We start from the raw sequence: 26,309 nt of genomic DNA, 5'->3' as shown, positions 1-26,309 counted from the left end.
AATAAATAACTCTTTAGAACGAGATGAGATGTTTTTCATATGAAACTACGTATTTTTATAAAATTTAAATCTTAGGGAGCTACTGTACTTCTACGTAGCTTATCTTGTGTTAATGTAAGGAATTAAGAATATAATTTTTCATCTATCGATTTAATAAAATTTAATTTATAATTTTTCATTTAAATATGCGATTTTCGGAATTGTGGGGAATGATCATTTTCTGAAAATATAAGGTGTTTAAAGTGTTGTTCTCCGCAGAAACGCAACTGTAATACTCTACTTTGGGGATAATTTTGCATGACATAGAAATAGAGTTATACTATGGAACATCTGTTGCGCGCAGTGAGATGCTATAGCTACTATATGTAGAGTATAGATTGAATAGAGTAGAGAAGTTTGTTGATTCTCGTCCAGGACATCCTGTATACATACAAACGTGCAGAAAGTGATCAGGAATAGGAATCATTTAAACTTAAACCTTTGCAGTATTTTATTTGGTTACTTTTCGATTCTTCAAGGTGTAAATGCTCTTTTCAAAATTAACCCTCATCCGTCCCATGTGTCAATTTCACGCATTTTTCTTCCATGGAATAATGTTATTCTGTCATGTGTAACTAAATTTGTCTGAGGCACCGTGACTTTTATTTTAAAGAATTTGCATTTCAACTATTTATCTCTTCATTACATCAATTTTTTACCACTTTATCAATTTGACACCGAAAGAGAAATTAAATTGTGAAAATGAAGGACGGATGAGGGTTAATATGTGTTTCTGTATTTTCCTGTATAATTTGAAAACTATAATGCGTATAAAACAATTGTGACAATAAAAGTTTAGTAGCTTTGTGTGCTCTATACAACTGTATAATGAAATCGTCAAAAAATTATTTATTTATTTAAGAACCAAACTTTTCACAATTTTATCGCACAGATTCATACAGCATAAAAATCCATTAAATTTTCGTTGTACCAATTGTTCTATGTCTACTATGGTTATCAAAATATACAAAAAAATAGAAAAATCGTTAACACTAGAACTACCAGCACTGAATGTATATGTATACTAAATTAAGTTGTACAATATAGTAATAGACTCAATATATAGTATAATTTAACGTAAAATAGTATAACATAAAATGTGTAGTAAATTAGAAGCCAATGTAAATTCTGCCTAAAGCACTATTATAATGTCAGTAGTCCTAAAATAAGAAATCCGCATTCCGTCATTTCGACGGGTTTAGTAGTTCTAGTGTTAAGAGGTGTTTTTATTTCGGAGAACTAAAAAGTAGCAAAGAAAGAAAAAAAAACAAAATTGCCCGACACTTAAAGGGAGATTCCCTACAACCCCGCAAAGTTTCAAACAAATTAGGATATCTGGGTTACCAAAGTTTCCCCGCCAGTCGATAAAAACCGTCCACCGCGGAAATACTATAAAAATCAATCCAGGGCAACAGCATCCCTCCCCCATGTTCGTCAAAAATATTGATTCCGCTAGAGGCTATCAGTGCCACGAGCCGCGAAGTAGCGCCCTGAAACTTTCCCTCGCGACGATGGATTAGATCGTTTGGGCCTTGGGCAATTTCGTCCGACAACTCCGTTTTTCCGTTCGGCCTAGCCTACTCTTTGGCCGTCCTCGGCGTTACTAACGGCGGCGTAGCAATCACGTATACACGACGTGGGCTCTCTCGATAAACCGCGGGCATCGGTCGCGTTAGTCGCGGACTTGCGCTGCAATCGCATCGAGCTGTGACGGCCAGCTAGAATCAGTGCTTCAGCAGCTCTCGGGGCCGATTGGTTGGCCTCGCCAACCCCTAAGAGCTATTTCTCTCTTTCTCTTTAATCACTCCCACCGAGTCCACACACGACACCCTGAGAAGCGACCCGCTCGGTCGCGTGACAATCGTACCGTTGACCCCAGCTAGGAGGACCACCCCGTCTGGATCCATATCGAAGGATAACATCCGGTTTCTACGGCAAGGATACACAGGACAGATCGCAACCATGAGGCGCTCGCACGTCCTCGGAGTTTGCCTCCTGCTCGTTCTCGATCTCTACGGTAAGCGTCCAGAGTCCAGATGTTCTGTCTAGGCCATCCCTTGGTTCAACGATCGCGGGGGCGGGTGTACGAGATACTATCGATCCTCCAGTGTCCCTCTTAAACACAGTTTCCTGGTTTCATTGCTACCCACAACCACGGTTTAAAGTCGTGACGGGTTCGTTCGTGATAATATAACCGATGATTACTGTCGCGGTGGAGCTTAAGAATCCTGCAGCGATGAACATTGTCGTGATTCGGTTACGACGATCAAATATTTTCACGTATGATCGAGGACGAACCGAGAGATTGAGTCGTATTGAGGAGCAGTAGTATTTATCTCATCGAAGTAATGGAAATTGTGTACTTCCGTTTCGTTTCGTTATCGTTGGATTAGCAAATCTAGTATACAAGGCGCAAGAACACATTCCTGATTGTTTAATTTTATGCTGTTTTATTATTTATTGTAGCAACATCCTGTAACGCTTGTAATTGTAAATTTCTGAACTGGATCGCGTTACCTCCTCAATGTAGAAGTATCGAGTGTTCGGAGATGAATTACTGTTACGATCGATTTGATAGTAATGAGTATGTATAGTATTAGAATTACTGAATAAATCTGCCGTTGAATATAGATATGGTACAGGGAATAGAATATAATAATAGAATATAAAAAAATTAATTTCTATTTGCTGTGTAAAATTATTAAATTATTTCACAAGTTGCCCAATTGGTGCACACGTCAATTAGGTCAACAACGGTGAGCTATGCGCAAAGGAGCGTTCGTATTAAAGGAAATATTCGATTCGTCCTAAATAATGTACACTCCACCGTTAATTATTATTAAACGTTCAAATACACTGAATTTACTTTCATCGTTAATATTTTCTATCCTAAAGATAACAATTGTTCCTATATCTGTCACTATAGAATTCATTACAAAATATAATCAACGATTAAAATAATTCTTTCGATTCACATTACGGTGATATAATATTGTAGTAGCGTTATGTCATCCGAAACATTCAGGTTAAAGTTCAGACTCCCCGTTTTGCATACATAAAGCTCCACATGATCGCAAAAATAAGATCAGAATGTGCTGAACATATTGTCGTTGTGTCATTCTAGGGCAGATAACTGCATCGATTTTAATATCGCTCACGGTTGCAGGAACGATGAACATGTCCTCGATTGAAATTCCCGTTTCCTACAATATTTCAACCCCGACTATACATTGAGCCAATATTCGTTGCAATACAGAAAACATATCATGAAAGAAATTTAAAACGCAGGCAAGCACTGATCCCCTTAACTGAAATCGTTTCATCGTACGTATTATCTTCGTTACGCGTTGACCCCCCTTATCAATCAGTCTCTCGATAATGTTTATAGCTTCGTGCCTCGAATTATTACAAAATCGATGCGCCCTTTTGTATACAACTAGACATAGAGTGTGTTGAACCATTTTTGTTGACGTTCTTAATGTAGCCTTTTTTTTGTCTCTACGTCGAAGGGAACACGTTATCGAGAAGTATTCCTCTTCCGGAAAGATTAGAAACCATGGAAGTTACGTTCTGCGAGTGTCAGGACGATGTTTTAAGAGCAGGTGTAATGTTCCAGGTGTAAACGCGATCCAATGTTACTTGTGTAACAGCCACAATGACAGCCGATGCGCCGACGATATACCGCCGGATGCCCTTAAAAGAGATTGCTCTGATCTCAAGGACGGCGCAAAATACACGATGTGCCGAAAGATTACGCAAGTCATTGAGTTTAGCGTTAATGGACGTAAGTAATACGCAAATTATTTCATTATTATGATATTAGCGGTGTGGTAGGTAGATCTTGCGATGCGGTAGAAACATAATATACACTCCCAATCGTAAGTACTGGGACACTTATCGAATATGCAACAAACATTACATGGCATTACCAAAATGCTGAAAATCTGAAAAAATATTGTTCAGGGAATATTGAATTTCGATCGACACCACTTATGCTACTATGAAGTAATAAAACTCAGCTAAAATAGATAATTTTTACGAAACATCACATCTTCTTCATACAGACCTGGAGTCCCAAAACTTATGAGCAGTAAAAGAAAATTTTTTAAAATAATTAAGGACCTGGTGTCTGAATATTTACAAGCAGTAAAAAAGCATTAAAAAATGTTTAAATAAAAAAAAAAAAGATAATAAAGGCATGGTGGCCCAATACTTATGAGCGGTAGTGTACGTACCGTGTTTCGTTCGTAATCATTTCCCCGGTGCTTAAAGTTAAACAGAGTAATTATTAGACTGCAGATGTCTATGCGGATATAGAACTTTATGGACTCATTTCTCGAAACAGCACGCGAAATAAAATTTATTTACCTCGTTAAAGGTTCTAGCAGGTTCGAAATAGAAAGAAAATCTGGATAAAGCTTTCTGAAACTTTTTACTGCACTGAATATAGAAAACTATGTAATGATTTATGGAAAAGCATGTATTCTATGATTGATGATCAAAAAAATAGTAATAGATTTTGTAATAAATTAAAAACTTTCATTATTCTAACATTAAATATTCATGGAACAATATGCCCCGGCAAGCTATCTATATTAACCCCGATTAATACAGCACCCTCATTATTCTATAGAAAGCAACCGTGTATTACTACGCATGCTGCAAGAGCGTGTTTAGTACAATGCATATCGCGCTATAGTTGTTCGACTTATCCAGCGCAATATAATCACTCTATTTTATTATATTAATACGTGGTTAAATGTAATTTATGGTACAATCGAAAATATCATCGTACGTTCGTGTAAATAATAAATCGGAAGTCTCTTCGCGTTTGAAATTTTTTATGTGCAGCATTTCTTTGAAAGGAACCAGAGTTTTAAAGATACAATTTACTATATTCCTTATTTATTTAAAAATTCAGTAATTTGCAATGTTTTATTATCGTATAAACATTTAAAATTACGATTCATGCGAAATTATGATCGAAGATTTTAACTCACTCGAAGAATTTGTAAAAAACTTCCTAGTTTTCTGACATCTTTTTCTTTTAATTGTGAATAACACTTCTAATATTTATATACATTATACGGTTATAGTTCCTTGGCAAGTGATATTTTTTTATAACTCGTATTAAAATATCGGTTTTTGTACAGTGAAATTGTATGATACCATTGTAGATACAGAAAGGGAAGAAAAACTGACAGGGTGACCAGGCTGACGAAGTGTTCACAGTATTAGTAAATGTTTGTATAGAGACGAAGAAATGAAAATGATCACAGAAGCAAGCAATGTCCAAATTCAGTTAAATTTAATTTTACAGAAAATTAGATCTAGCAAAGAAAAATTTCACTTTAATCTTTTCGTTCATTTATTTATAAATTATCGTCTTTTCTTTGATTGTACTATAAATTAAACTTCGCCTTGCACACACAGGTTTTTATGTACAATGTGGTAAGAATAATATTAATGCACGTCGCAAAGAAAAATTATAAAGACTGATGTGAAATTAATTTTTACTGATTTCAAGTTTGCTAACACTCTCGTTACACTGTATCTATAGATTATAATTCTATATTTTCAAACAGTTCCCTTTGGAACAAATAACACTTATACTACACGTTCATCGTATCTTTTTCAGTTTTTCTATGGGAAAAAAGTGATTATAAAAATAAACTAAGCGCTCAACGAAATAACACGAAATTACTGAAATTTTACATAAATGTAGTACCGAAATGAACTACACCCATTTTAAGGTTACTTCTTTCTAAATAAATAATTGTAGACGAACTGGCGTATGAATCTAGGCTTACGATCAGTTTGGCAGAGCGTGGCAAAGCGACGCTCAGCCAAGAAATAAACATAACAATAAAAATCTCATCGGCCTTATATCATACGTGGTTCCATAAGATTCAATGTTTTATACAATTTTCTCTTCGTATCTCCGCTCGCTGCAAAAGTGCCAACCAGTTTTCAAAAATACCAGTGGCAATTTGCCATTTATTTCTAAATTGCTAAACACTTTTTTATTCGGAAGTTTATAAATATTAGGTCAGTACAAAAGTTTTGGCTAATTTTCTGCAGATGATAAAAGCGCCCTAGTTTCATAAAAACAATAAACAATCACAGAGTAAATTACTATTTAGATAAATAATTTACATGATTGAGTGCACTTTATTGTTCTAAAATAAAATGTAAAATGAGCTTTTATACGCTCCATTTACATGTTGTAATCGTGCACGAGTGTTCTAGAAGAATAAACATTAGAAACACCGTAAAAAACACTTGCGATTTATTTAGAGAAGCTACTTCCGTGATAAACTGTGTATAAAGCCAGATTCACACTAGCGGTCAAAGGTACGGTCCGATCACGATCAATCTGAATTTAGACTATATCTCTACCATTAGATTACGTGAGACTGATAAAGACCGCTGCCTGATTTGACCGGACCGTGACCGCTAGTGTCAGTTGAATGTATTGCCATAATTTAATTATATAAATTCAATAATAAATATAATATTCATAAAATATTTATTGAAAATATATATGTTATAAAAGAATTAATACATATTTTAGTAAATAAGTATTGAAATTATTATTCTACAATTTTACAGTGAATCCAATAAAAACATTTACACTCATCCAAATCTTAATTTGACAATACTTATCTCTTAAGCACTTATGTTGTATATGTATATACGTCATGACCAAAGTCAATACAAAGCGGGAGTAACATATTCGCATTACGAACATTTTTTAAATAATTCTTAAAAAATAAAGATTCGGAATTCCTTTAATTCTTTCGAAATGACAGTGTTCAAACTATATTATTTTAACTGTATTTCTAGTAACGTGCAAAATTTTTTTCGAATAATCATTACGACATACATGTACACCACAGTGAAAAATTCATAATTACCACTGTAGACTGCACATTCAGTGCTGATCCATAATACAGTAAAGGCTTCATGAATAAAAATTCAGACTCGTTTCTGAGACGAGTCATATGTAGTTAAGGTTGAAGAGATTAATAAAAATGATCGTAAAAGAAACGACATGAACAATAACGGCACTACGCGTTTCAAACAGTTCCAGCTGATACCCGAGTGATAAGAGGCTGCGGATGGCAAGAGGAGAGCTACAAAGGCAAATGCTACCAACGAGGCGGTTTCGGTGGTCGTCAAGAAGTCTGTTCATGCCTAAGCGACTACTGTAACGTGGCGACACCAAACATTCTGCCGCCGAAGTCATTAATCCTGTCGTGTGTCCTGGGCAGCGTGTTGCTAGCATTCATTCGTAATTAGCTTTAAAGAAATTTACTACCCCTCCCCCCCGCCCCAACAGTCGACGAGAAGATACGTTCCCGATCGGTTAGTACATCTACTGTAAGCAGCTTCGTGTGTCACGCGTCGTATACTCGAGAAACGGAAAGGGACCGGGGGCTGACAGGACAATGGATTCGAGAAGAAGTATCCTTTGATCTCTCGTCGCAGATATGAGAAAAGTGCACATAGCAAAATCACTTTTCGAGTTGTCGAGATACATATACGCAACTAAATTAGAATCTATCGATACATCAGGACAAACGTAATGCTAACGATCTTGAATTGATCGAGAGAACGGAGGATCCTCGATCGAAGCCGTGTTTCATTTTTGACAATCTACATAATAGAAACGGCGCCGCGGCGTCCTCCTGTCCGTTGGTTGACAGTCATCGTAGCTTTAGAGAAACTATGCACGCTGTTCCTGGTCACCTTGTCCATATTTTCATGAGACACGATCGCCCAAGAACAAATTAGAATCATCGGCGTAGCCAGGGGGGCAGGGTAGGACACTTGCCACCCTACCCTAGAGGGAAAAAAGTAGCCTGTACCCTATCCTAGAAGAAAGAAATTGGATTTTACCACCTGCCCCTCCCCAGAGAAGAGAAATATTATGTTATATTAATTAATGTTTTGTATGTAAAAATTAGTCTAAAATCGATGTAAAGTAATATTACGAAAAACTTGAGATCAGCTTTGCCCCCCCCTCCCCTCCCGACTGATAACCTGACTACGCCCATGAAAATTACATGACGTTCATACATATACATACGATGTTTCAAACGTGTTACGGAAACAACTGAAGTTTTCATCAGGGTTGTAAAATAAAGTATAGGCAAATGAAAGTATTTAAAAAGTAATATATAAATCAATGAATAACTTACATAAAATGATTGACGACGAAAGCATATATTGTATATGTATCTATGCGAGAAATTATTTATTCTTCATAACGAATTCATTACCCATTGATGGTTCAGTTCACATTTCTCATGTAAAAGTATTTAGATTTGTCAGAGACTGGAATATTGGCTAATTATATCGAAAAATTACGATTTTTTATGAATGCATTATATAGGGTTTCAGGAACAGTACTCGTCTTTTCGTACTTTTTCGCGAAAGTCGCCTAAGCGATAATTCCTCCGGTCATGTGTAATCTCTTCTCAAAAAATTTTTCAATTTAGATGCTGAAGGTGTGGAAACAACAACCACATTGTGTTCACTCGACGATTTTTCTGCGTAGAGCTTAAGAATGATATTACATACGCAACGATTCCGCAACTTGTTGAGGATCTTGTTGTGGCCGATGTTCACAAATGAAAAAACATCTGTACAATATGTTTTTCTTTTGTGCAAAACGAGAAAAATATACCAGGGATGTCGTTGCGGAGAATTCGAGTGTTTATTATTATCCCTCGACCTATCAAATTGTAACCTGTAATTTGAAATGCGTATGTACATAATGTCTCTTATGGAATTAAGAATGGATGGAAAAGTATCTGAAATTCACATCACAATTCATATAAACAATTCAAAAACAATGGAATCACGAAATTCCTCCAACGCATTTATATTTAATTTTCATACGTTTATAAGTGTTCATTTGGAATGCAGAGTAACATAAATATTAAAAAAAAATGGAACAAATAATATTCCAGACCAATATTAATTAAGACATGAATAGTTTGTGTCTAAAGTGGTATTACATAGAAAACACACATGTACGTTTCTGTCCAAATGTTTATAATCGTTACCTTACTTTTGTAATATCTATTAAGTTATTAGAGCAGTTATTGAAGTTGTTTTTGTAGCTCATCTTAAATTTTACTTCCATTAGTGGCTGAACTTTACTTTCCCGGACCAAAAATTATTGACTTTTTTTCTATCTGCTGGTAGTATTCAACGAGTGGAATCTAAAAATGCAAGTTTTAAGTTTAGGAATCCATTCAGAAGTTATGCGTATGTAAAACATTTTTAGCGTACTTTACAGGTTGGTTTAACGTCATATTGACTTCTATACCAAATTCGTCCAATCAGTGGTGTCACTGCTTCTAAGGAGATGCACGTGATGACGGTCATTTTGGCGAGATAATTCAAATGTGCTTGCAAAAAGGAATCACTTATTCAAAGCGAAATACTGATTCTGAATTGGTTAGAGCCTGTTTATGAAAAAAAACATGTATTCAAAGCGAAATACTGATTCTATATTTCTTTTTTATTAATGAGTGATGTTATTGGTTCTAAAGAAATGCGCTATTTTTGTTATTTTTAAGAATTTGGATATCAAGTTCAGATAGCACATGACGCCTTAAAGACGCCTATTTTAAGTCCAAGGCGTCATGTGCTACCTGGGAGAAAGAGTGATCGGAGTAGATCTGGGAGGGGCGGCAGCAGACAACTTTCTACGATTATTCATTTTAAAAGGTTCTCACATGTGCCTCTATCCATCACAGAATCAGTATTTCGCTTTGAATAAATGTTTTCTTTTTTCGTACACAGGCTCTAACCAACAAAGAATCACTATTTTGCTTTGAATAAGTGGTTTTTTCCCGTAAACAAGCTTTAACCAAGTCAGAATCAGTATTTTGCTTTGAATAAATGATTCCTTTTTGCAAGCACATTTGAATTATCCCGCCAAAATGGCGGCCATCACGTGCATGATGCACGGTGCATCTCCTTACAAACAGTGACACCACTGATTAGACGAATAGGGTATAGAAGTCAATATGGCGTTAAACTAACCTGTAAAGTACGCTAAAAATGCTTGGCTTTATATAAACATAACTTTTGAACCACTGGATTCCTAAACTTAACACTTGCATTTTCAGATTCTACTTGTTGAATACTATCAGGAGGTAAAAAAAAAGTCGATAATTTTTGGTCCAGGAAAGAAAAGTTTAACCCTATTAGTTTATCATACTACATATATTTTCATTCTCAATGACACGTAAACAAAAATTTGAAAAATAATGATTATTATCAATTTCAAACAAAAAGTTCTTCAAATCATGTAATTTTAGGGTATGTCCTGGCTTTACTTAAAATATATATTATACGTTTGCTAATACTATATTTTTAGATTCAGGATACTATGTTCACCTATACAGTTTGAGAAACATCTTTTATATGAAATGATATGTACATGAGACATGATAAAACAAAACATAGAAATATTTCTTACGAAGCGAAGTAATCAAAATTCTGTTACCTATAAAACAAACATATAAGCGTAAATTTTCTTTTATTTGCAGTAACCATAATCGTAAAAATTTAGAATATAAGCTCCTAAATGAATGTAAGTTAACTGTTACTAAACAATTTTGTAAATATTGTTCGTGTCATTCCATATTCCTCGAAGTTAATACTGCAATACCACTTGTTATTTATAACTGTAAAAAGTATACATTAATATTACTATGATATGTTTTTTTTTATTTAAAAAATTGTTTTGAAGAAAATTTTCACATAACAGTTTTAAATAATACTAAATTAAATAACTCCTATGTCTACTTCTTCGAAACAGGTACAATGAAAAAATCTTAAAAATGATAACAGTTTCCACTAAAATACGTTAAATCTCCGTTTGAATTACTTCTACGAAACACAAACTTTATAAATTTTCCAATGAAATCGGTATATTAAATAATATTTATATTAAGAAAATAATCGAACCAGGTATATTAGCATCGAAGCTGCTTGAACCGTGCGTCAAATTTTTCTCTCGTTTCATTGTTCCGGGCGAATAATTTTGTTTCATGTCAATAGAGTCAGTAATCTGCCATTTTTTCTTCGCGGTGTTCATAGATTCTTCCGTTTCATAGATTACCATTATATTTCCAACATGTATATACGTTCTCTTGTTCCTCTTTCATAAGGAATCACATAATCAGTTCGCTGTAAGAGACAGGGCGCGATAAGTACGATAACATGTATTTTTAATTAATGCAACACAGCAGCAGGGCGAAGTGATTCGAAAAGTTCGTGGATCAACATCAAATTTCTTACCTCCGATTGGAAGTTAATTCGTTGACAGTTTAAATCTGTTTCCTATTACCGTTCCCTCCCGTATGTATTTATTTTTGTTATTTGAGTTTGAGATGATTTCACCTTATTCCCTGTGGATCCAGCCTCTTCTCCCAATGACGTTCCTTCGTCATATACCTTACCGATATGTTTGAACGCAACTGATTTTGAACTCAGGAACATTGAAAGGGTATTTTGGACATCAGGTAAAATTCAAACTGTTTGTCATCGCAAATTAATAAACCGATATGTAAAATACGTGCTTAGGTTACCGATCTGTCAAACAGCAACTGATATAGTGGCTACGTTCGTTCGATTTGTTCGGTATTTAAGATTTCTTAGTCGTAGATATTATTATGTACAGAACTGATATCTTTCATTATACATTCAAATAAATTAATTTCGTAACACGTTTGCTAACTCACAATTCGTATGCTGAACAGAAAAACTTTAACTAGTAACTAAAAGTCCTATTCATCTCCCTCAAAAATGGCTAGATGATAGTGTACAAATCATATGCAAGACAATGCCTTGTGTAAAAATAAGTGAAAAATGTAGAATGTTATGTCTTCTCTGAAAATTCGTTTTGACCCATTCCTCAAGGTATCTGTAACATCAAAGCTATGGTAATAACACGAAACTTGTTACTTATTGTTAGATCCATCTACTTAATGTGAAAACCCAATTTAACAGTAGAACTACCAGCCCTGAGTGTATACTAAATTAAATTGTATAATATTACTATATTACACTGAATATATAGTACAGTTTAACGTAAAATAGTATAACATAAAACGTGTAGTAAATTAGAAGCCAATGTAAATTTCACCTAAAACACTATTATAATTTCAGTAATCCTAAAGTAAGAAATCCGCAATTCGCCATTTTGACGGGATTAATAGATCTATGTTAAAAATTATATTCTATATTTTTTACTTACGTTTAGTTATGTGTTGAAAACATCTTAAATGACAAACGTGTTAAAAAGAGTCTGCTAAAAAATTGCAAATTAAAAACATAGATTATACAGTTACGCCAAAAATCATACCTATAACCAATATCTACTAAGTGATTTGAATCTTTGTACAGACCATTGAAAGTCCTGGCAAGAAGAAGTATATTTTTGAACTAGGGTTTGGTGGATCATGCACTCAACAGCTGCACGATCCAATCGAACACCTTTACAATCTTCGATTCCGCCCACGACCACACCCTCGTCCATTCTTCATCCGCAGCAACAACAAATTCTTTATGGTCCCATCATTAATCCAATGTTAACACTTCAACCATGCGGGACTGGTTTGCATCCATCGTGTATTTATCCCGGCGCTCAACGTAACGGTGTACCCAATCCTGTTTCCTTACACATACAAGGTGTAAATATGTGTCATTTTTAAATTTTATTAATTCCATAATCTGCTTCAAAGTTCTTGACATTTTCGGATGTATTTCGGGAAATGATTAAACGCACATTACTTACAACTATTGACATATACGACTCAAACACTTTTTGATTGAGTAAATACAAAATATTATTTTGTTTGTTTTTGAAAAAGGAAAATTTCATCTTAAATGTACCATGTTATAATTTGAAACAATATTTTTAGTGACATAAGATGAATATGAATCTTACAGATAATATCATTAAATTCGATTGCGAACTCCTCCTTTGAAAAGAAAGAAAATTAATTTTTTGGTAAATTAAATTAAAAACATATTACATTTGATACTGTAGCAAACTCATTGGTATATTTCAGGATTAGAATGTCTAGAAAGTTTTTCCATTAAATATTAAATTATATAATTTACCATAATCAATCTTAAATAAAGTCTCTTGAAATTGTATTTTCGATTCATACAATTAAAAAGATGAATTTGTTCCACTGTTTTCTTTTTCACTGTACGCACAGAGTCACATTTAGTAACAGAAATATATAAACTGTCTTAAAAAATTACTCTTTATCGATCAAGCGTGAAGTTAATTTTTTCCTTGACTACATTTTCAGAGGGTAAAACATATGAGAATTACCTAAACTTCGAAAATAATCTACTTTTAATTTCTGTATGTAATTTAAAAATCGTCAGTGAGTATAATTTATTTCTTTTTATTCTTTATTGAAGTCGATATAAATACGAGGCGTGTTCTTAAAGTAAGGTCCGTTCGAAAATCAGAAAAAAAATCTTCAAAAAACATAAATGATTTACTTTAGCGAAAAAATATCTAAATATTTGTGGTATTTTTCCATATAGTCCCCATGGACGTCGACACATTATTTATTCCACTGTCAAAGAAGTCCGCCGCCAGAGTTTATACTATGCTTTGACGTCGTTTTTCAGTTCATTATCATTTTCAAATATTTGCGATAGCAGCGATTTTTTAAATGCAAAAATAAGTGGCAGTTGCTTGGTGCAAGATCGGGACTATAGGATGGATGGTTAAAAATTTCCCAGCGAAATTCTTCCAACATTCGACGTCGTCGTGCAAAAGCATAAACCTACTGGACAGTAACTTACGTCTTTAGCTTTGAATAGCACGTCTAAGTTATATCATCCACTATTTATTGCAGCACTCATAGTAAGTTATTGAAATGCGGTAATAAACGCGACACTGACTAAGACTAAATAGCAGCCAGCTAGTTAACGAATTAGGAAAAGATACTATGTAATTGCGATCCCGCTTCGTTACTTCAATTGGCGGTAATTTTAAAACGGACCTTACTTAAAAAAAACACGCAATGTAAATATAATATATATATATATATATATATATATATATATATATATCAGAATAAGATACAAAATAAAAATAAAAATTATCTCTGCTCTTCGAACTATTACATAATATATTTATCTTAAATAATGCTTCCAGTTTTTTTAAAATTGTCGTACAAACCATTCCATGAATATAGGGAAAAGCAGCAGATGGCTACCCAAGAGTAAACTTGTACGAAACCAACAATATTGTCAGCAACAGCAACAACAACAACAACAACAACAACAGCACATTCAACAGCAGTTGTCCTACAACCCGAAACCGTTGGTTTTGTTCGATCAAACGGCGAACAATGCTCCACCGCCAGCGCCGACAGCTTCGTTCCTAGTTGCTTCCTCGACGTACACGCACGGCTCATTTTCCGGTGATCAGTACAATAATTCTGGAGTAACCCTGATACCACAACCCTATTATAAGCCACCAGACGTGCAAGTTGCCTATTGCCTGGTTCAAGATCAACAAACTGCTCAGCAACAGCAACAAGAACAGCCGTCTCATGGTTCCTACTACAATATCTCTGCCACCAATACCTGCAATCTGCAAACCGTGAACACCCACTCGACATTTCAGTTCTCCAATCTTAGCCCATACGCGCCGACGAATTTCAATAACCAAATCCTAGGACCCGTTCAAACGGTGCAACCCGCTAAAATTTTCCCCAGCCCACCAGTGAACTTGGTCTTGGCCGGTCCGCAGAGGGACAAACCCGTGTCAACGTCCACCACACTCGACGTTTCAGCCTTTAAATGCACCAATAGCAAGATCACCGGCAACGCCACTCAAATCGCACCGATTGTCTCCGAGGGCTACAACGAATGGCCGTTCCAAACGATCGCCACGTCAGCCAACAGTTTGTTCGACGGGAAACCCACTACCGATGACGCGCGCCAAGAAGCCACAACGAATTCTCTGGACAAAGTCACCTCGAACGTGTCCACGAAAACGCAGGACGAACATTATTCTGACGAATCCTCGGCCAGCTTCGACTTCACCATCGAGGCCGAGAAAATGGTCTCGGCGCTCTGCAACACGTCTTCGAATGACCTCGGCAAGGAGGAGAGGAAAGGCAACAAATCGAATTCGGCGCCTCTGTTCAGCGGTGCTGGCGACACAATCTCGAACAAGAACACCTGGTTCCCTGACTTCTGCGCCAGTTACGGGTCTGGCACATCTGTAGCGATTCAAACTGATAGTCCGTGTGCTGATGATACACACTATCCAGAACTGCTAAGGAAAGTTATCTATTGGGGATGCTCCGAAGCTGAGACTATTTTAACCAACAGTTGCAAAACGAATCCTCGGTCCGGTTGGTTAAAGAACCTTTCCACTGCTACGAAGATAGCGATCACTAAATCGTCAACCTGCTTTCCTGTCTTCGCCGGGAATCATGTTTTCACCAGTGATTTGATTAACGCTCTGTTGCGCATTAGCAACGGTTGGCTCATACTCGATAATTACTTGAACAAGCAACATTACTCGAGCCTGGACGAAAAATACGACAAAGAGCTGGTCAGATTTGCTGAACCAGATCGTACAGACTTTCCTGAAACTAGGAGAGACCAACGATACCTCGAATGCCGAACAGAAACTAGAATTATTCGGGACCTTTTTTCCAGGTGACGTTTCAGTTTACACGAATTGCGACTTGTTCGATCCGTCCACGAACGCGTCGCGTCTAGAAACTGGTAATAAGAAAAACGATCAAGAGTCATCGTTGAATGTGGCCACCCAGCTATCGGTCGGAAGCCTGCGGAATATTGGTCTCTACAATCAGGAGAAACAAGCTCCGAAGGAATCGAAATTACGAAGTAAGTGGACCGTTACTGAGAATCTAACGACAGTAGACAGCACGAAATTCGTGCCTGATATGTTCCTAGGACACGCGGACACCGGTGTTCCAGCTAGCAGTAGATTTCGTTCGAGGGGCAGCTCGTCCTCGGCGAAGATCGACTCCTCGTCTCAATCCCTGAACGCGGAGTTTTTTCACTTGAGGAGCAAAGTACTCACGGAGAACAACCAGGACTACTCCAGGCAATGGACGTTCAAGGAAAAGAAGCAAGAATTCGTAGAAAACAAAGTCCCAACGCACGAGAACTCCGACACAATTTTCCGACTTCCACGGCAAATGGCCGAAAATTACGACAGCAATTATACCCACAAATGTTTGTCTACAGGGGAATCGTCGTTTCTGAATCCTATGAGCTTGGAGTCTATGTATTTCACTTCCAATAACGAGACCGAAAATTTCGATCCAAACTATACCGATTGCTCTTCCTATAGGAAAGACTACGGTGACAAGAGTATGAAGACATTCGATCAAAATCAGGGGAACAAAGGTAACATGGACTTGGTTTATGTCGGTAAGTCGTCGACGAGCCAACTGGAACTGGCAACGGTACCGAAGGACAAGATGACCTTGCTCAGTCAAATAGAGCCAAGTATTCCGGACAAATCGTCCGAGGAGATGACCGCCAATCTGTCAGCCTGGTTCGCCAGCATGAGGAACTCTGAAACTGGAAACGTAATGCCCCGGTTGCCAACGCGTCAAGAGATGCCGAAGAATACGATGGATCTTAGCAATTGCATCAGACAGTTACAGATCGATGCGAACCGTCAGTTTCAGACACTCCAGAATATGCAGAGTATTCAGAGCGCGCCTTGGAACAGCTACAACCTGATCAACAATCGCATCCAAGTGCAGCAAGTTCATGAAGAATACGATAGCTCCGAGGACGGCCGAGTGTACATGAAGCCAGGCAGCTATAACGTTCCGAAGAAAAGGCATCAGCGAAGATCCACTCGTCGTTTGGACAATTCGCTGCCTCGAAACGCAGTTAGTGGATCAACGAATAGCCATCGTACCCATAATACGAATAAGGAAAAAGTTTTTTTTGCTCCAACCCCTGGAACTACGCATCTGTCTCGGACCACCACCACATCTGTTTCAACCAGTGCTAATAATCCCGTGAATACATCGGTGAAGTTACCCTTCCCAGCGACACCTATCGTACCGCCGCCCGTTTTTTCCCTCGAAAATTCACCGCGAATTTTGAAACGGATCGACGCGACGAGCTATGCGGTATCTGAAGATGTCACATGGAAAGCAGCGTGTGCCTCGGCTGAAATTTTACTAGAGGCGTTAAACGTGAAAGAGGATGTTAATGTCAACAAGGAAGAAGACCATCGCAGTAATCCCATTACGGAGCGAGATAATATCACGAAAGAGGAAAATGTCGATCCTGTGACACAATTCGTGCAGAGTCAGGAGAAATTACAGGAAAGTTTTTCCAAAACGTTGAAGGATGATAATGATGGTTTAGGGGGAGCGTCGAGTTATGAAGCGTCTGAGGATGATTCGGGCTCAACTTATCACTTCTCCCCTAACGCGAGCATAAACGAAGCTTTACAATCCTCTGAATCCAAAAATGGTAACTTGAGTTTCTTCTAAATATATTCACCATCTTTTATAAGATATTAGACCTGATTATAAGCATTTATCAATTTTATTCATTTTTAATCAGAATATCGATATCTATAAAATAACCTAATTCAAATAATTATCATTACTTTTTACGACATTTTGCCGTATATTTGGATGTATATACAAAGGATTTTTTAAGTTACTTGATGATATTTCATTAAGTTTCATTCTTTATTTGCAGTAATTACTCAACCTAATATTTTGAAATTCGTATTTTACAATTAATTAAAAATAGCAGTACTTTACTCACTGTTTCATAAGTAACGCAAAGTTCAGTACATTCAGTTGTAATGTCTACTTATATAAATAAAATTTAATCGCTTTAATACTTGAAGGACGGAAGTTTCGGTATATTACACTCTTGCAGTGTATTTAATTAATTGCATGTGTATTTGTGAAAACATATCGAAAAACACATTCCGTCCTTTTAGTATTAAATTTCGCAATATTTTATGCAGCTGCCCATTAACAGGTTCTAGTAAAATGAACGTAAAAACGGACTCGTGGCTAATCAGAACTTTGAACAACGCTAGCATGGCGAATAAGCAGAAACGGCGAAAGAACAGCACCGATCCACATACCTCGGAATCGTCGAACAGTTCAGTAATGGAAGACGAACAACCAATTCCCATTTTATCGTTAACGACCACAGCAACGACAATAGCAACAACCACGACTCTGAAGAACCTTCAGTCAACGAGCTACTCTAGGAAAAGTTTGTTCACCCCATTCAATAGTAACCAAACAACAACAACAACAACAACACCAGAAGAAATGGAACGTGTTGCAGGAAAAGCCACGTATTCCGAAACCGTGCGACGCTGTACACCCTTAAACTCGTCTCAATCGGATAAAAAAGAATTTTGCAGAAAAGGAAAATTAAACATTCTTAACTCATCGGCGATATGCAGTACCGTCATACCAATTCCTGGACGCAGGTGTCAGAGAAAGGAATCCGAGAAGTCGCACTACCTGTTGCATAATAGACAACGGAAATGTCCCGCAAAAAGGCTCGTGAAAAATTGCGAAATCACCGAGCTGCAAATGGAAGAAATATCGTACACCAAGCCCAGAAACACACGGACCGACACGATCAAGGAGAACGCGTTTGGAATTCCATCGGGAACGTCATTGTCCTCTGCGATCACGACGAAGCATGGAAAGAAAAAAAAGGAGAATGTCGGATTCGTGGAATTTTTGGACGGAAAATTTGGCGGAAAAACTAGCGATCGAGGCTGGTCCGTGTGGTACAGTTCCAAAAGAAAACAAAGTCTTAGCCCACTCGCGCTCAGCAAGCTGGAAATGATACATCGGATGGTTTGGCAAATGGAGGAAGCGGAAATCTTTAAGTGTCCGTCTTCTGCAGATAGCTGCGGCAATCAGGCCTCTGCACACGCGGTTAGTTGTTTTATTGCGAGATTACTGTATTGCAGAATCTATAGCATATAATAATTAGACATTTCTATTCTAGATTGAAGACTATTGTAAGGTAATCAAAAACCCAATGTTCCTTGAAACGGTTGAATATAAGCTGAAGAATCGTGTTTATCATAAGGTAGAACATGCGGTTCGGGATTTTCGCCGTATTGTTTACAATTCCAAATTATATCATAAGGTTTGTAGCCTAATTACATATAATTATCCAAATATCTGAAAACGAATTTAGTCTATTATAACTATGTTATAAAATATTCAGGTATATGTAGAAAATCTGTATTACTTTATTTTGTATATCATACTCAATACGCTTACATTGTTTGTAAAAGAAATATATTTTAGGAGCAACTGGGTTTGTTAAATGTAATGATTATTATTAATGTTACAAAGGTCATTTCATGGAAAATCGATAGAGTTTGAACATGACCGTCACCAGTCTTTTTCATTTTTTGTACAAACTTAGATAGGACCTATGAGAAAAGTATTTTGGTAAAACTTTAATATCCTGCGGAACATTTTGCCCGATCTACAGTAGTTTGAAAATCATAAAAATGGTCCATTTTCGCTTAGCAGAGGTATATTAAAAAAATCATAACTTTGGTTATAATCGGTCGATTGGGATAATTATTGTTGCGTTAGTTAGGGAAAAATACATCTTTTCTGAAAAAATACGGCTTCCTTTTTCCGGGCGAAAAATATCTCAAGCATAATGGAAACGTACTTTATCCTCCAATATTTCAAAACCCGCACATTTGATTTTTTTCATTGTTACACATGTTAATTACCATAGTTTCAGCAGCTGACTATAAAATTTTAAGAGTCCGATCGCAATGGGTTTTCGATGATATAAGCATTTTCTAAAATTATTTTCCCTTATAAATTTACTCGCTTTCCTATACGAATAAAAAAAAAAAACTAATATTTTTATATATTTTTATATTTACACAATATAAATAAAACATTTCTTGGTATTGAATGCGAATTGTTGTATAGATTAGACCTCTGCTAAACGAAAATGGACCATTTTTATGATTTTCAAACTACCGTAATTCCGGCAAAATGTCCCACAGGACATTAAAGTTTTACCAAAATGCAGTTCTTATAGGTATATATGTATATAAGTTTCTACAAGAAATGAAAAAATTGGTGACCGTCATGTTAAAAAAGTCCCAATTTTAATCGATTTTCCATGAAATAACCCACAAATAATAACGGGAAAAGACATATTTGGTATTAAATTTATCGTTTAACATTTTATCTTACTGCTCGGTAATAAACCACTTGAGACCTTTGCCGGAAGTACAACTATAAAAGAGAATACTACATGATGAAACATCCGTTTTTATTACAATTGAAATATAACATTTGAAGAAAAATTGATCAAACAGAATTTGATAGTTTTAAATAATGATTTCTTCCAAATCAACTGTGTATTAACAAAATAACCCTTTTAATCGTAGAATGACCATGATCGAGTGAAAACGATCGAAACGCTGTCGAAGAAACTGGAGGAACTGTTCGAAGAACATTTCGCCAGTTGGGATTTCGATAATATTAGCGGTAGTCCCAGGGAAGTTTCGCCGGTGTCGCATCGATTTAAATCAGCCGGGAAAAAAACAGTAACCGGACGTTACGGTAACACGAAGAAAAGTCCGCCTGTTTCGATCACAGAAAATATTTGATGTTCGAACACTATATACCGCTAAACTTTGAATTTATTGTGCCTCTAATCCATGGTGACGTGTTTGCCTACGATTTCTGTTACTGTTAGATTGAAAAACTACGGATTTCCACGGAATTCATATGAATCCGAAGGAAACACAGTTCGGTACACCTCCAATACTTGTCGGATTCCATCGTAACAACACGCTCTCTAGTCACGCCTTAGTTCATATCGTTATTATCATAAGCGTTCTACGAGTTTTCTTTCACAAAGCAACTTACTCCTTTCTTCGTTTATTTTTAAGGACCACAAAAGTCGAAACGCTTATGGTGCATTCGTGCGAAATATATTAAACGCAGGAAAAGAATAATTTTTTTTATACCATTAACGTTATACAAGAGAGAATAGTAATAATTATTTAATCGTATTACCACGGCCGATGACTAAAACTTGAAAAAACATATTATTACTATTACTACAATATTTCGTGTATTCTCTTTTGACAGTCATTCAAAAGAATCAAACCAAAATGCGAATTATTGAAATACATAATAAGGTGAAGCAATTTGTCAGTTGTCATGCGATCAATGTACATGGGATATACGTATCGATGAAAGGAATAGGAATATAGTGTTAAATTGTAATGTTAAACCGATAAAGGATTTACAGAATAAACGAGATGAAAAAAAAGAGAAGAGTTACAAAATCCCACCTAACCACGCGAGAAAACAACGCATGCGCAGTACGAGAGTAATGTAACTTAAAAGTTATTGTGCATCTACCGTAGAAATGTCAGATGACGGTGCGAGTAGTGTATACGTATAGAGTATAGTAATGTCAAACACTGAGGAAACGGAAAGATGGCGGTCAAGCCATAATTTTGCGATGCATCGGATATAGTTTATAAATGGGGCGTCTCACTTTCCCAAGGGATTTATCCGAGTCATAATATTATCGTACGATGTGACCACGCTGATTACGACCATCCCGTGAAGCAAATCTTGTGAAGAACGGAAGAAAACATAGAAGAGGGAGAAGAAGGGAGAAGAGAGAAAGAGAACGGACACCCAGTTTATACGTAACGAGTGTCGAAGCGGTTCATTGCTCCGCTCTAACTTATCGCCAAGATGGATTGGGACTCGATCACGATAGCGAACCTTCACTTAACGATGACCGAACACCAATACTACGAGGACATTTTTAGTTATTGTTGCGAAAACACTGACAGCGAGAGTGTACCGGTGATCAAAGTCGCCGAGCTGCTACGCTCGGCAAATTTACCAGGACTTGTCACGATGAAGGTAAATTACGCCTACCCGTTATGCTTAGCCTGTCAGCTGTTGATTTTCTGTCATTCCCGCGAATCAAATGTTCAGATCATGCGTTACGATTAATTATCTGAAGGTGGTCGTTTAATGTGTCATAACATGTCATGATCTCCGCAAATTCTGGAAACCCAAGCAGGTTAAGTCTCAATAAAGATCATAAGCGGATTGTTATGTTACCGTTAAATAACGAATTAGCCAATAACTATTTCATGTCCTTAAAAGAAAAGTAAATTGAATGCAAAGTCAATCATTGGCCGTGGAATATTCCTGATATGAATATGGAATATAAATTATGAATGTACATGATTGAAAAATTGATTAATTGTTTAGTACTCTTGAATGTTACAACAGCTCTTAAACACGAGTCTATGTTTAAATCGCAAAAGTGTTATGAACTTACTGGACAAATTGCATTATTGTAGAAAATTTCAAACATATTTTTGTATTATTATTAAAAATAATATTGTATTAACGGATTATGGCTTAAGCTCAAATTATCATTTTATTCACATGCTATTTCATTTATAAGTTGATCGTTTATTAGTATCAATAGTAAATAACTATGTTAAATAAATATATGAATAATGGTTTTAGGTATCTTCATTTTATTGGCAATTAATATATATTATAAAATATATTGCATTATTTTCATAGATATTTTTTGAATTCTATTTTAGACTGTATGTAAATATTGAACTGTAGCACAAGAAGCTTATCTTAATATTTCAGGAAAAATTTGAATTTTTGTGGTTTGTAGATATTGGATATTTGTTTTGGAACTGAAGCACCTTGCATCGCAACACACCTTGGAAAGAAACAATTTTATGGATTATTGAAACTTGTGGCAGCTCATCAAGCAGGACTTAATATTCGCAAAGACTTAATCACTATACTTTTAGACGTCATAAGGCTGCCAAAATTTACTTGGCCAACATCAGGGGATGAAGATGACAAAAGAAGTTTTGATTCATATAGAGCTGTGAAAGGTCGACATCATGCTCCTGAAAGTACTACAGAAAGTGAAAGCGAAGCAGAATCTCCAAGGGAAACTGGAGGCAGTACAGATTCACCGACACCAACAAACAGTATAATACAAGAACGAAATAATGATATAGGTGGTGAAACAATATTGGACTCCGTGACAGGAGGTTGGCAAGGTTTATCTGAAGAACTAAGACAATTATTAGGGACTGAAGAAGAAAGTTCAGAACGTCACAGCAGTGACGAAGGTGATAGTGATGGTGATTGCTCAGGATTTCCACCAGAAGTATGGATAATAACTGACGAACAACGTGACTATTATACAACTCAATTTTCGCAGCTACAATTAGATTCTGATGGACTCCTGCATGGTCATATTGCCAGGACATTTTTCCAAAAATCTGGCCTTCCTTTTGAAGAACTTAGTCACATTTGGCGGCTAGCAGATATAACCAGGGATGGGGCATTGAGTTTAGAAGAATTTCTTGTGGCTATGCATTTGGTTGTGTTACGAAGAAATCATGTGCCTCTACCTGATGTGTTACCTCCACCTCTATTAAATCCACTGCTTACAACTGCTCAGAGAACTCCACCTAATACCACAAGCACTTGTGAAAAAAACAAAGAATGGACAAAATTTGTGGATTCTCCAACCGGAACTAATAGCTCCCTTACGATCCCAGGTCTGCAATTAGTAAATTTTGATTTTCAAAAGTCTGATGTTGCGAAAGATCCTAAAATTTTGCATCCAGTACCATTACGCTTAACACCTGAAGCAGCTATTCTTGCTTCTGGAGCAAATGGTAATAGTAATAGTTGCACTACATTAGGAGATGATGACCTTCAACCTGCTGCAACAGCATTGCTTCAGAGACCTTTAATTAAAAAACCATCTGCTCCTCCTGAAGATGGACTTATTGTAACTCCAAAGAAGGAACCACCACCTCCACCACCACCCAGGCCATATAGAACACATGCAAGAAGTTCTAGTCTTGATCTTAATAAACTAGGTATATGTTGCTACCAATACTCTGCAATACTTTTCATCTGTGGCTGTGATAGCAAAGTTTTATGCTTCAAACTGTGCACATTCTTGCAGGGAAAAATGGTCAAAGTTTCCTTGGAGCACCTCCACTAATTCCGCCTAGAGTCTCACCTGGAATTGTAAGTACTTTTGTTTATTTTTAAATTATTTGAACATTAAGTACTAAAATTAGAATTATAAGTTTATATATTAATTATGTTTAATTGAGCTGCTTTTCACGGACCTCAGCAGTAGATATTTTATATACTATACATGTATACAATTTTGCGAATTCCGAATATGTATTATAAAACACAGGCAAAATTACTACTATAAATAGGTTTTTTTTATACATCTCTACTACAGACTTCACCTCGAAAGTTGGTTGGGCAAAAAAGTGAGGGAGAGGGACAAAAAACTTTAAGTGATAATCAAAGTTTTGTCGCTGATTTTTCTCACTTTTCTCCAAAGAGCGAACTACCAGAAAATCTGCCTTCGGAAAGCACTACTCCTCAATCACTACGATTTAGTGGTGTCTGTGGTGCATTTCATATTTATAGAAAACCCAGTCCGAGTAAGTATGTTTATTTGTCATCGATTATGAAAGTGTTTTTGTAAATTGAAAAAATGTTCCTGTTTTCTAGAACGAGAAGGAGGAGAAGAGGACACCCCGAAGGACGAAGTGGAAGAATCGAAAAAGTTAACGTTACAAGAGTTGCGAGAAAAGAATGCTGAATTGCGATTAGTTTGCGAAGAATTAACACGAGAATTAACCAACGCACTCCAGGAACGTATAAATCTTCGTGCGAAACTTTTACTTTTAACATGATGGAATTTGTTACCATTTGTGAACGCTCCAACCTGTGAGATATCGATTTTTCCTGAATTCATCGTAAACTCATGTATTTGATACATCATTCTAGTCTAGATTTTTTTCCTTTTCCAATGAAGTCTCATGTATTCATAATCATTAGCGTAACCAAAAGTTAAAATTACGAAACAGATATCAATAGAAATTATACAAACTCTGTGAAATGAGTTGACTATTCGATCTGTTTTCGTCACTGTTACTTGATGTTTTAAAAATCATTTGCACTTTGATCGTATATTTGTGTATTTTTAAATCTTTGGCGGTTGTAACGCATTTAAACATGACTATTTACAAAGCAAGATTATTTTAAAAGAAATTGCATGCATTTTACATTATTACAGAATTACAGAAATTATATGTATACTGGATGAAATACATATAACTTCAGGTTATCGTATCAATTCGTATCATTTACTATTTTTAAATAAAAATAAGTCGAATATTTATTTTCGAAATTTCTTTGTTCATTTTCACAAACATTTAAGTACGATGTACACCGCTGATGAATAAGGTATTGGAAGCTTATACTGCCCAGATTGCTACTAATTAGGGTTCTTGGGTATGCATAAATCGTTTTCTTGTGGAATATTACATACTGTTCAGTTAAAATTTTATTACTATCACTAGACTGCGGCTTTTTATGCAAAATAACATTTTCCAAAGTAATTTGTAAAGACAGGAGCATATGTAGAAATTTATTTTTGCTCTTAAGTATCCTATTGGGTTCAGACTAAAATAGAAAAATCATTGGATACAATGAAAGTTTTGTCTTTTATTGTATTTCACAGAGCCCTATGGGCCATAAATGCATAAAATCCACAGTCTAACTATCAGTAAATGTGACAACTGCCAAAGGCTTAATATCGTTGTGGTATATATAAATAAGTAGTTAATAAATATTTATGTTACAGTTTCATTAAAGAAGATGAAATTTTCATAATACTTGGAAATTTTTTATATTTAAGTAAGATTTTTCATGGTTACGCTATTATCCATGTGTTATCCTTTCTCACCAGCAATTCCAGTGTGCATTATTAAGAGCGCAAGTACAAGTATTGTAGCGACATCTGCCACTCTTTAACATTCGAATGTTACAGCATTTTAAGATTTAAATCATTTTGAGAACTTATATTTTTTATGCATAATATTGTGCTGAATTGCTAAAATAATAGTTCTTTATATGTATATAAGAATCTTTTAAAAGTTGAATGTTTACATCGAGCGATAGTGAGAGCTTGATGATTATTGTAAACTGCAAAATTATTATAGAAACATATTGTAAAAATGAGTGATAGATGTTTATTGGTTACGACGACAAAATGAAACTGTATTTTCGTAACGCTGTACAATCAAATTTTTCACAGCATGG

General features: G+C 35.9%; 3 protein-coding genes across 3 annotated transcripts; all 3 read left to right on the top strand.

Annotated features, from left to right (window-relative positions):
- The first annotated feature begins 1,659 nt into the window (after positions 1-1,659).
- Positions 1,660-8,752, top strand: LOC107187108. The gene is made up of 3 exons (XM_015575116.1): positions 1,660-2,056; positions 3,656-3,823; positions 7,127-8,752. Exons 1-3 carry the CDS (start codon positions 2,002-2,004, stop codon positions 7,339-7,341), a joined length of 438 nt encoding a protein of 145 aa, XP_015430602.1. The 5' UTR covers positions 1,660-2,001; the 3' UTR covers positions 7,342-8,752.
- A 3,775-nt stretch (positions 8,753-12,527) lies between these two features.
- On the top strand, positions 12,528-20,755 carry LOC107187099. Its single transcript, XM_015575105.1, is given in 7 exon segments — positions 12,528-12,756; positions 14,292-15,669; positions 15,671-17,583; positions 18,109-18,691; positions 18,764-19,034; positions 19,108-19,251; positions 20,534-20,755. Coding segments are annotated over 7 exon segments (4,740 nt in total).
- An 829-nt stretch (positions 20,756-21,584) lies between these two features.
- LOC107187107 (ralBP1-associated Eps domain-containing protein 1) lies at positions 21,585-24,921 on the top strand. Its single transcript, XM_015575115.1, has 5 exons — positions 21,585-22,037; positions 22,822-24,055; positions 24,145-24,209; positions 24,436-24,643; positions 24,714-24,921. The coding sequence occupies exons 1-5, from the start codon at positions 21,864-21,866 to the stop codon at positions 24,896-24,898; spliced, it is 1,866 nt and encodes a 621-aa protein (XP_015430601.1). The 5' UTR covers positions 21,585-21,863; the 3' UTR covers positions 24,899-24,921.
- The last annotated feature ends 1,388 nt before the right edge of the window (positions 24,922-26,309 follow it).

Source organism: Dufourea novaeangliae, unplaced genomic scaffold (genome assembly GCF_001272555.1).
Source record: "Dufourea novaeangliae isolate 0120121106 unplaced genomic scaffold, ASM127255v1 scaffold106, whole genome shotgun sequence".
Lineage (NCBI taxonomy): Eukaryota > Metazoa > Arthropoda > Insecta > Hymenoptera > Halictidae > Dufourea > Dufourea novaeangliae.
This window is presented reverse-complemented; position numbering and strand designations above follow the sequence as displayed.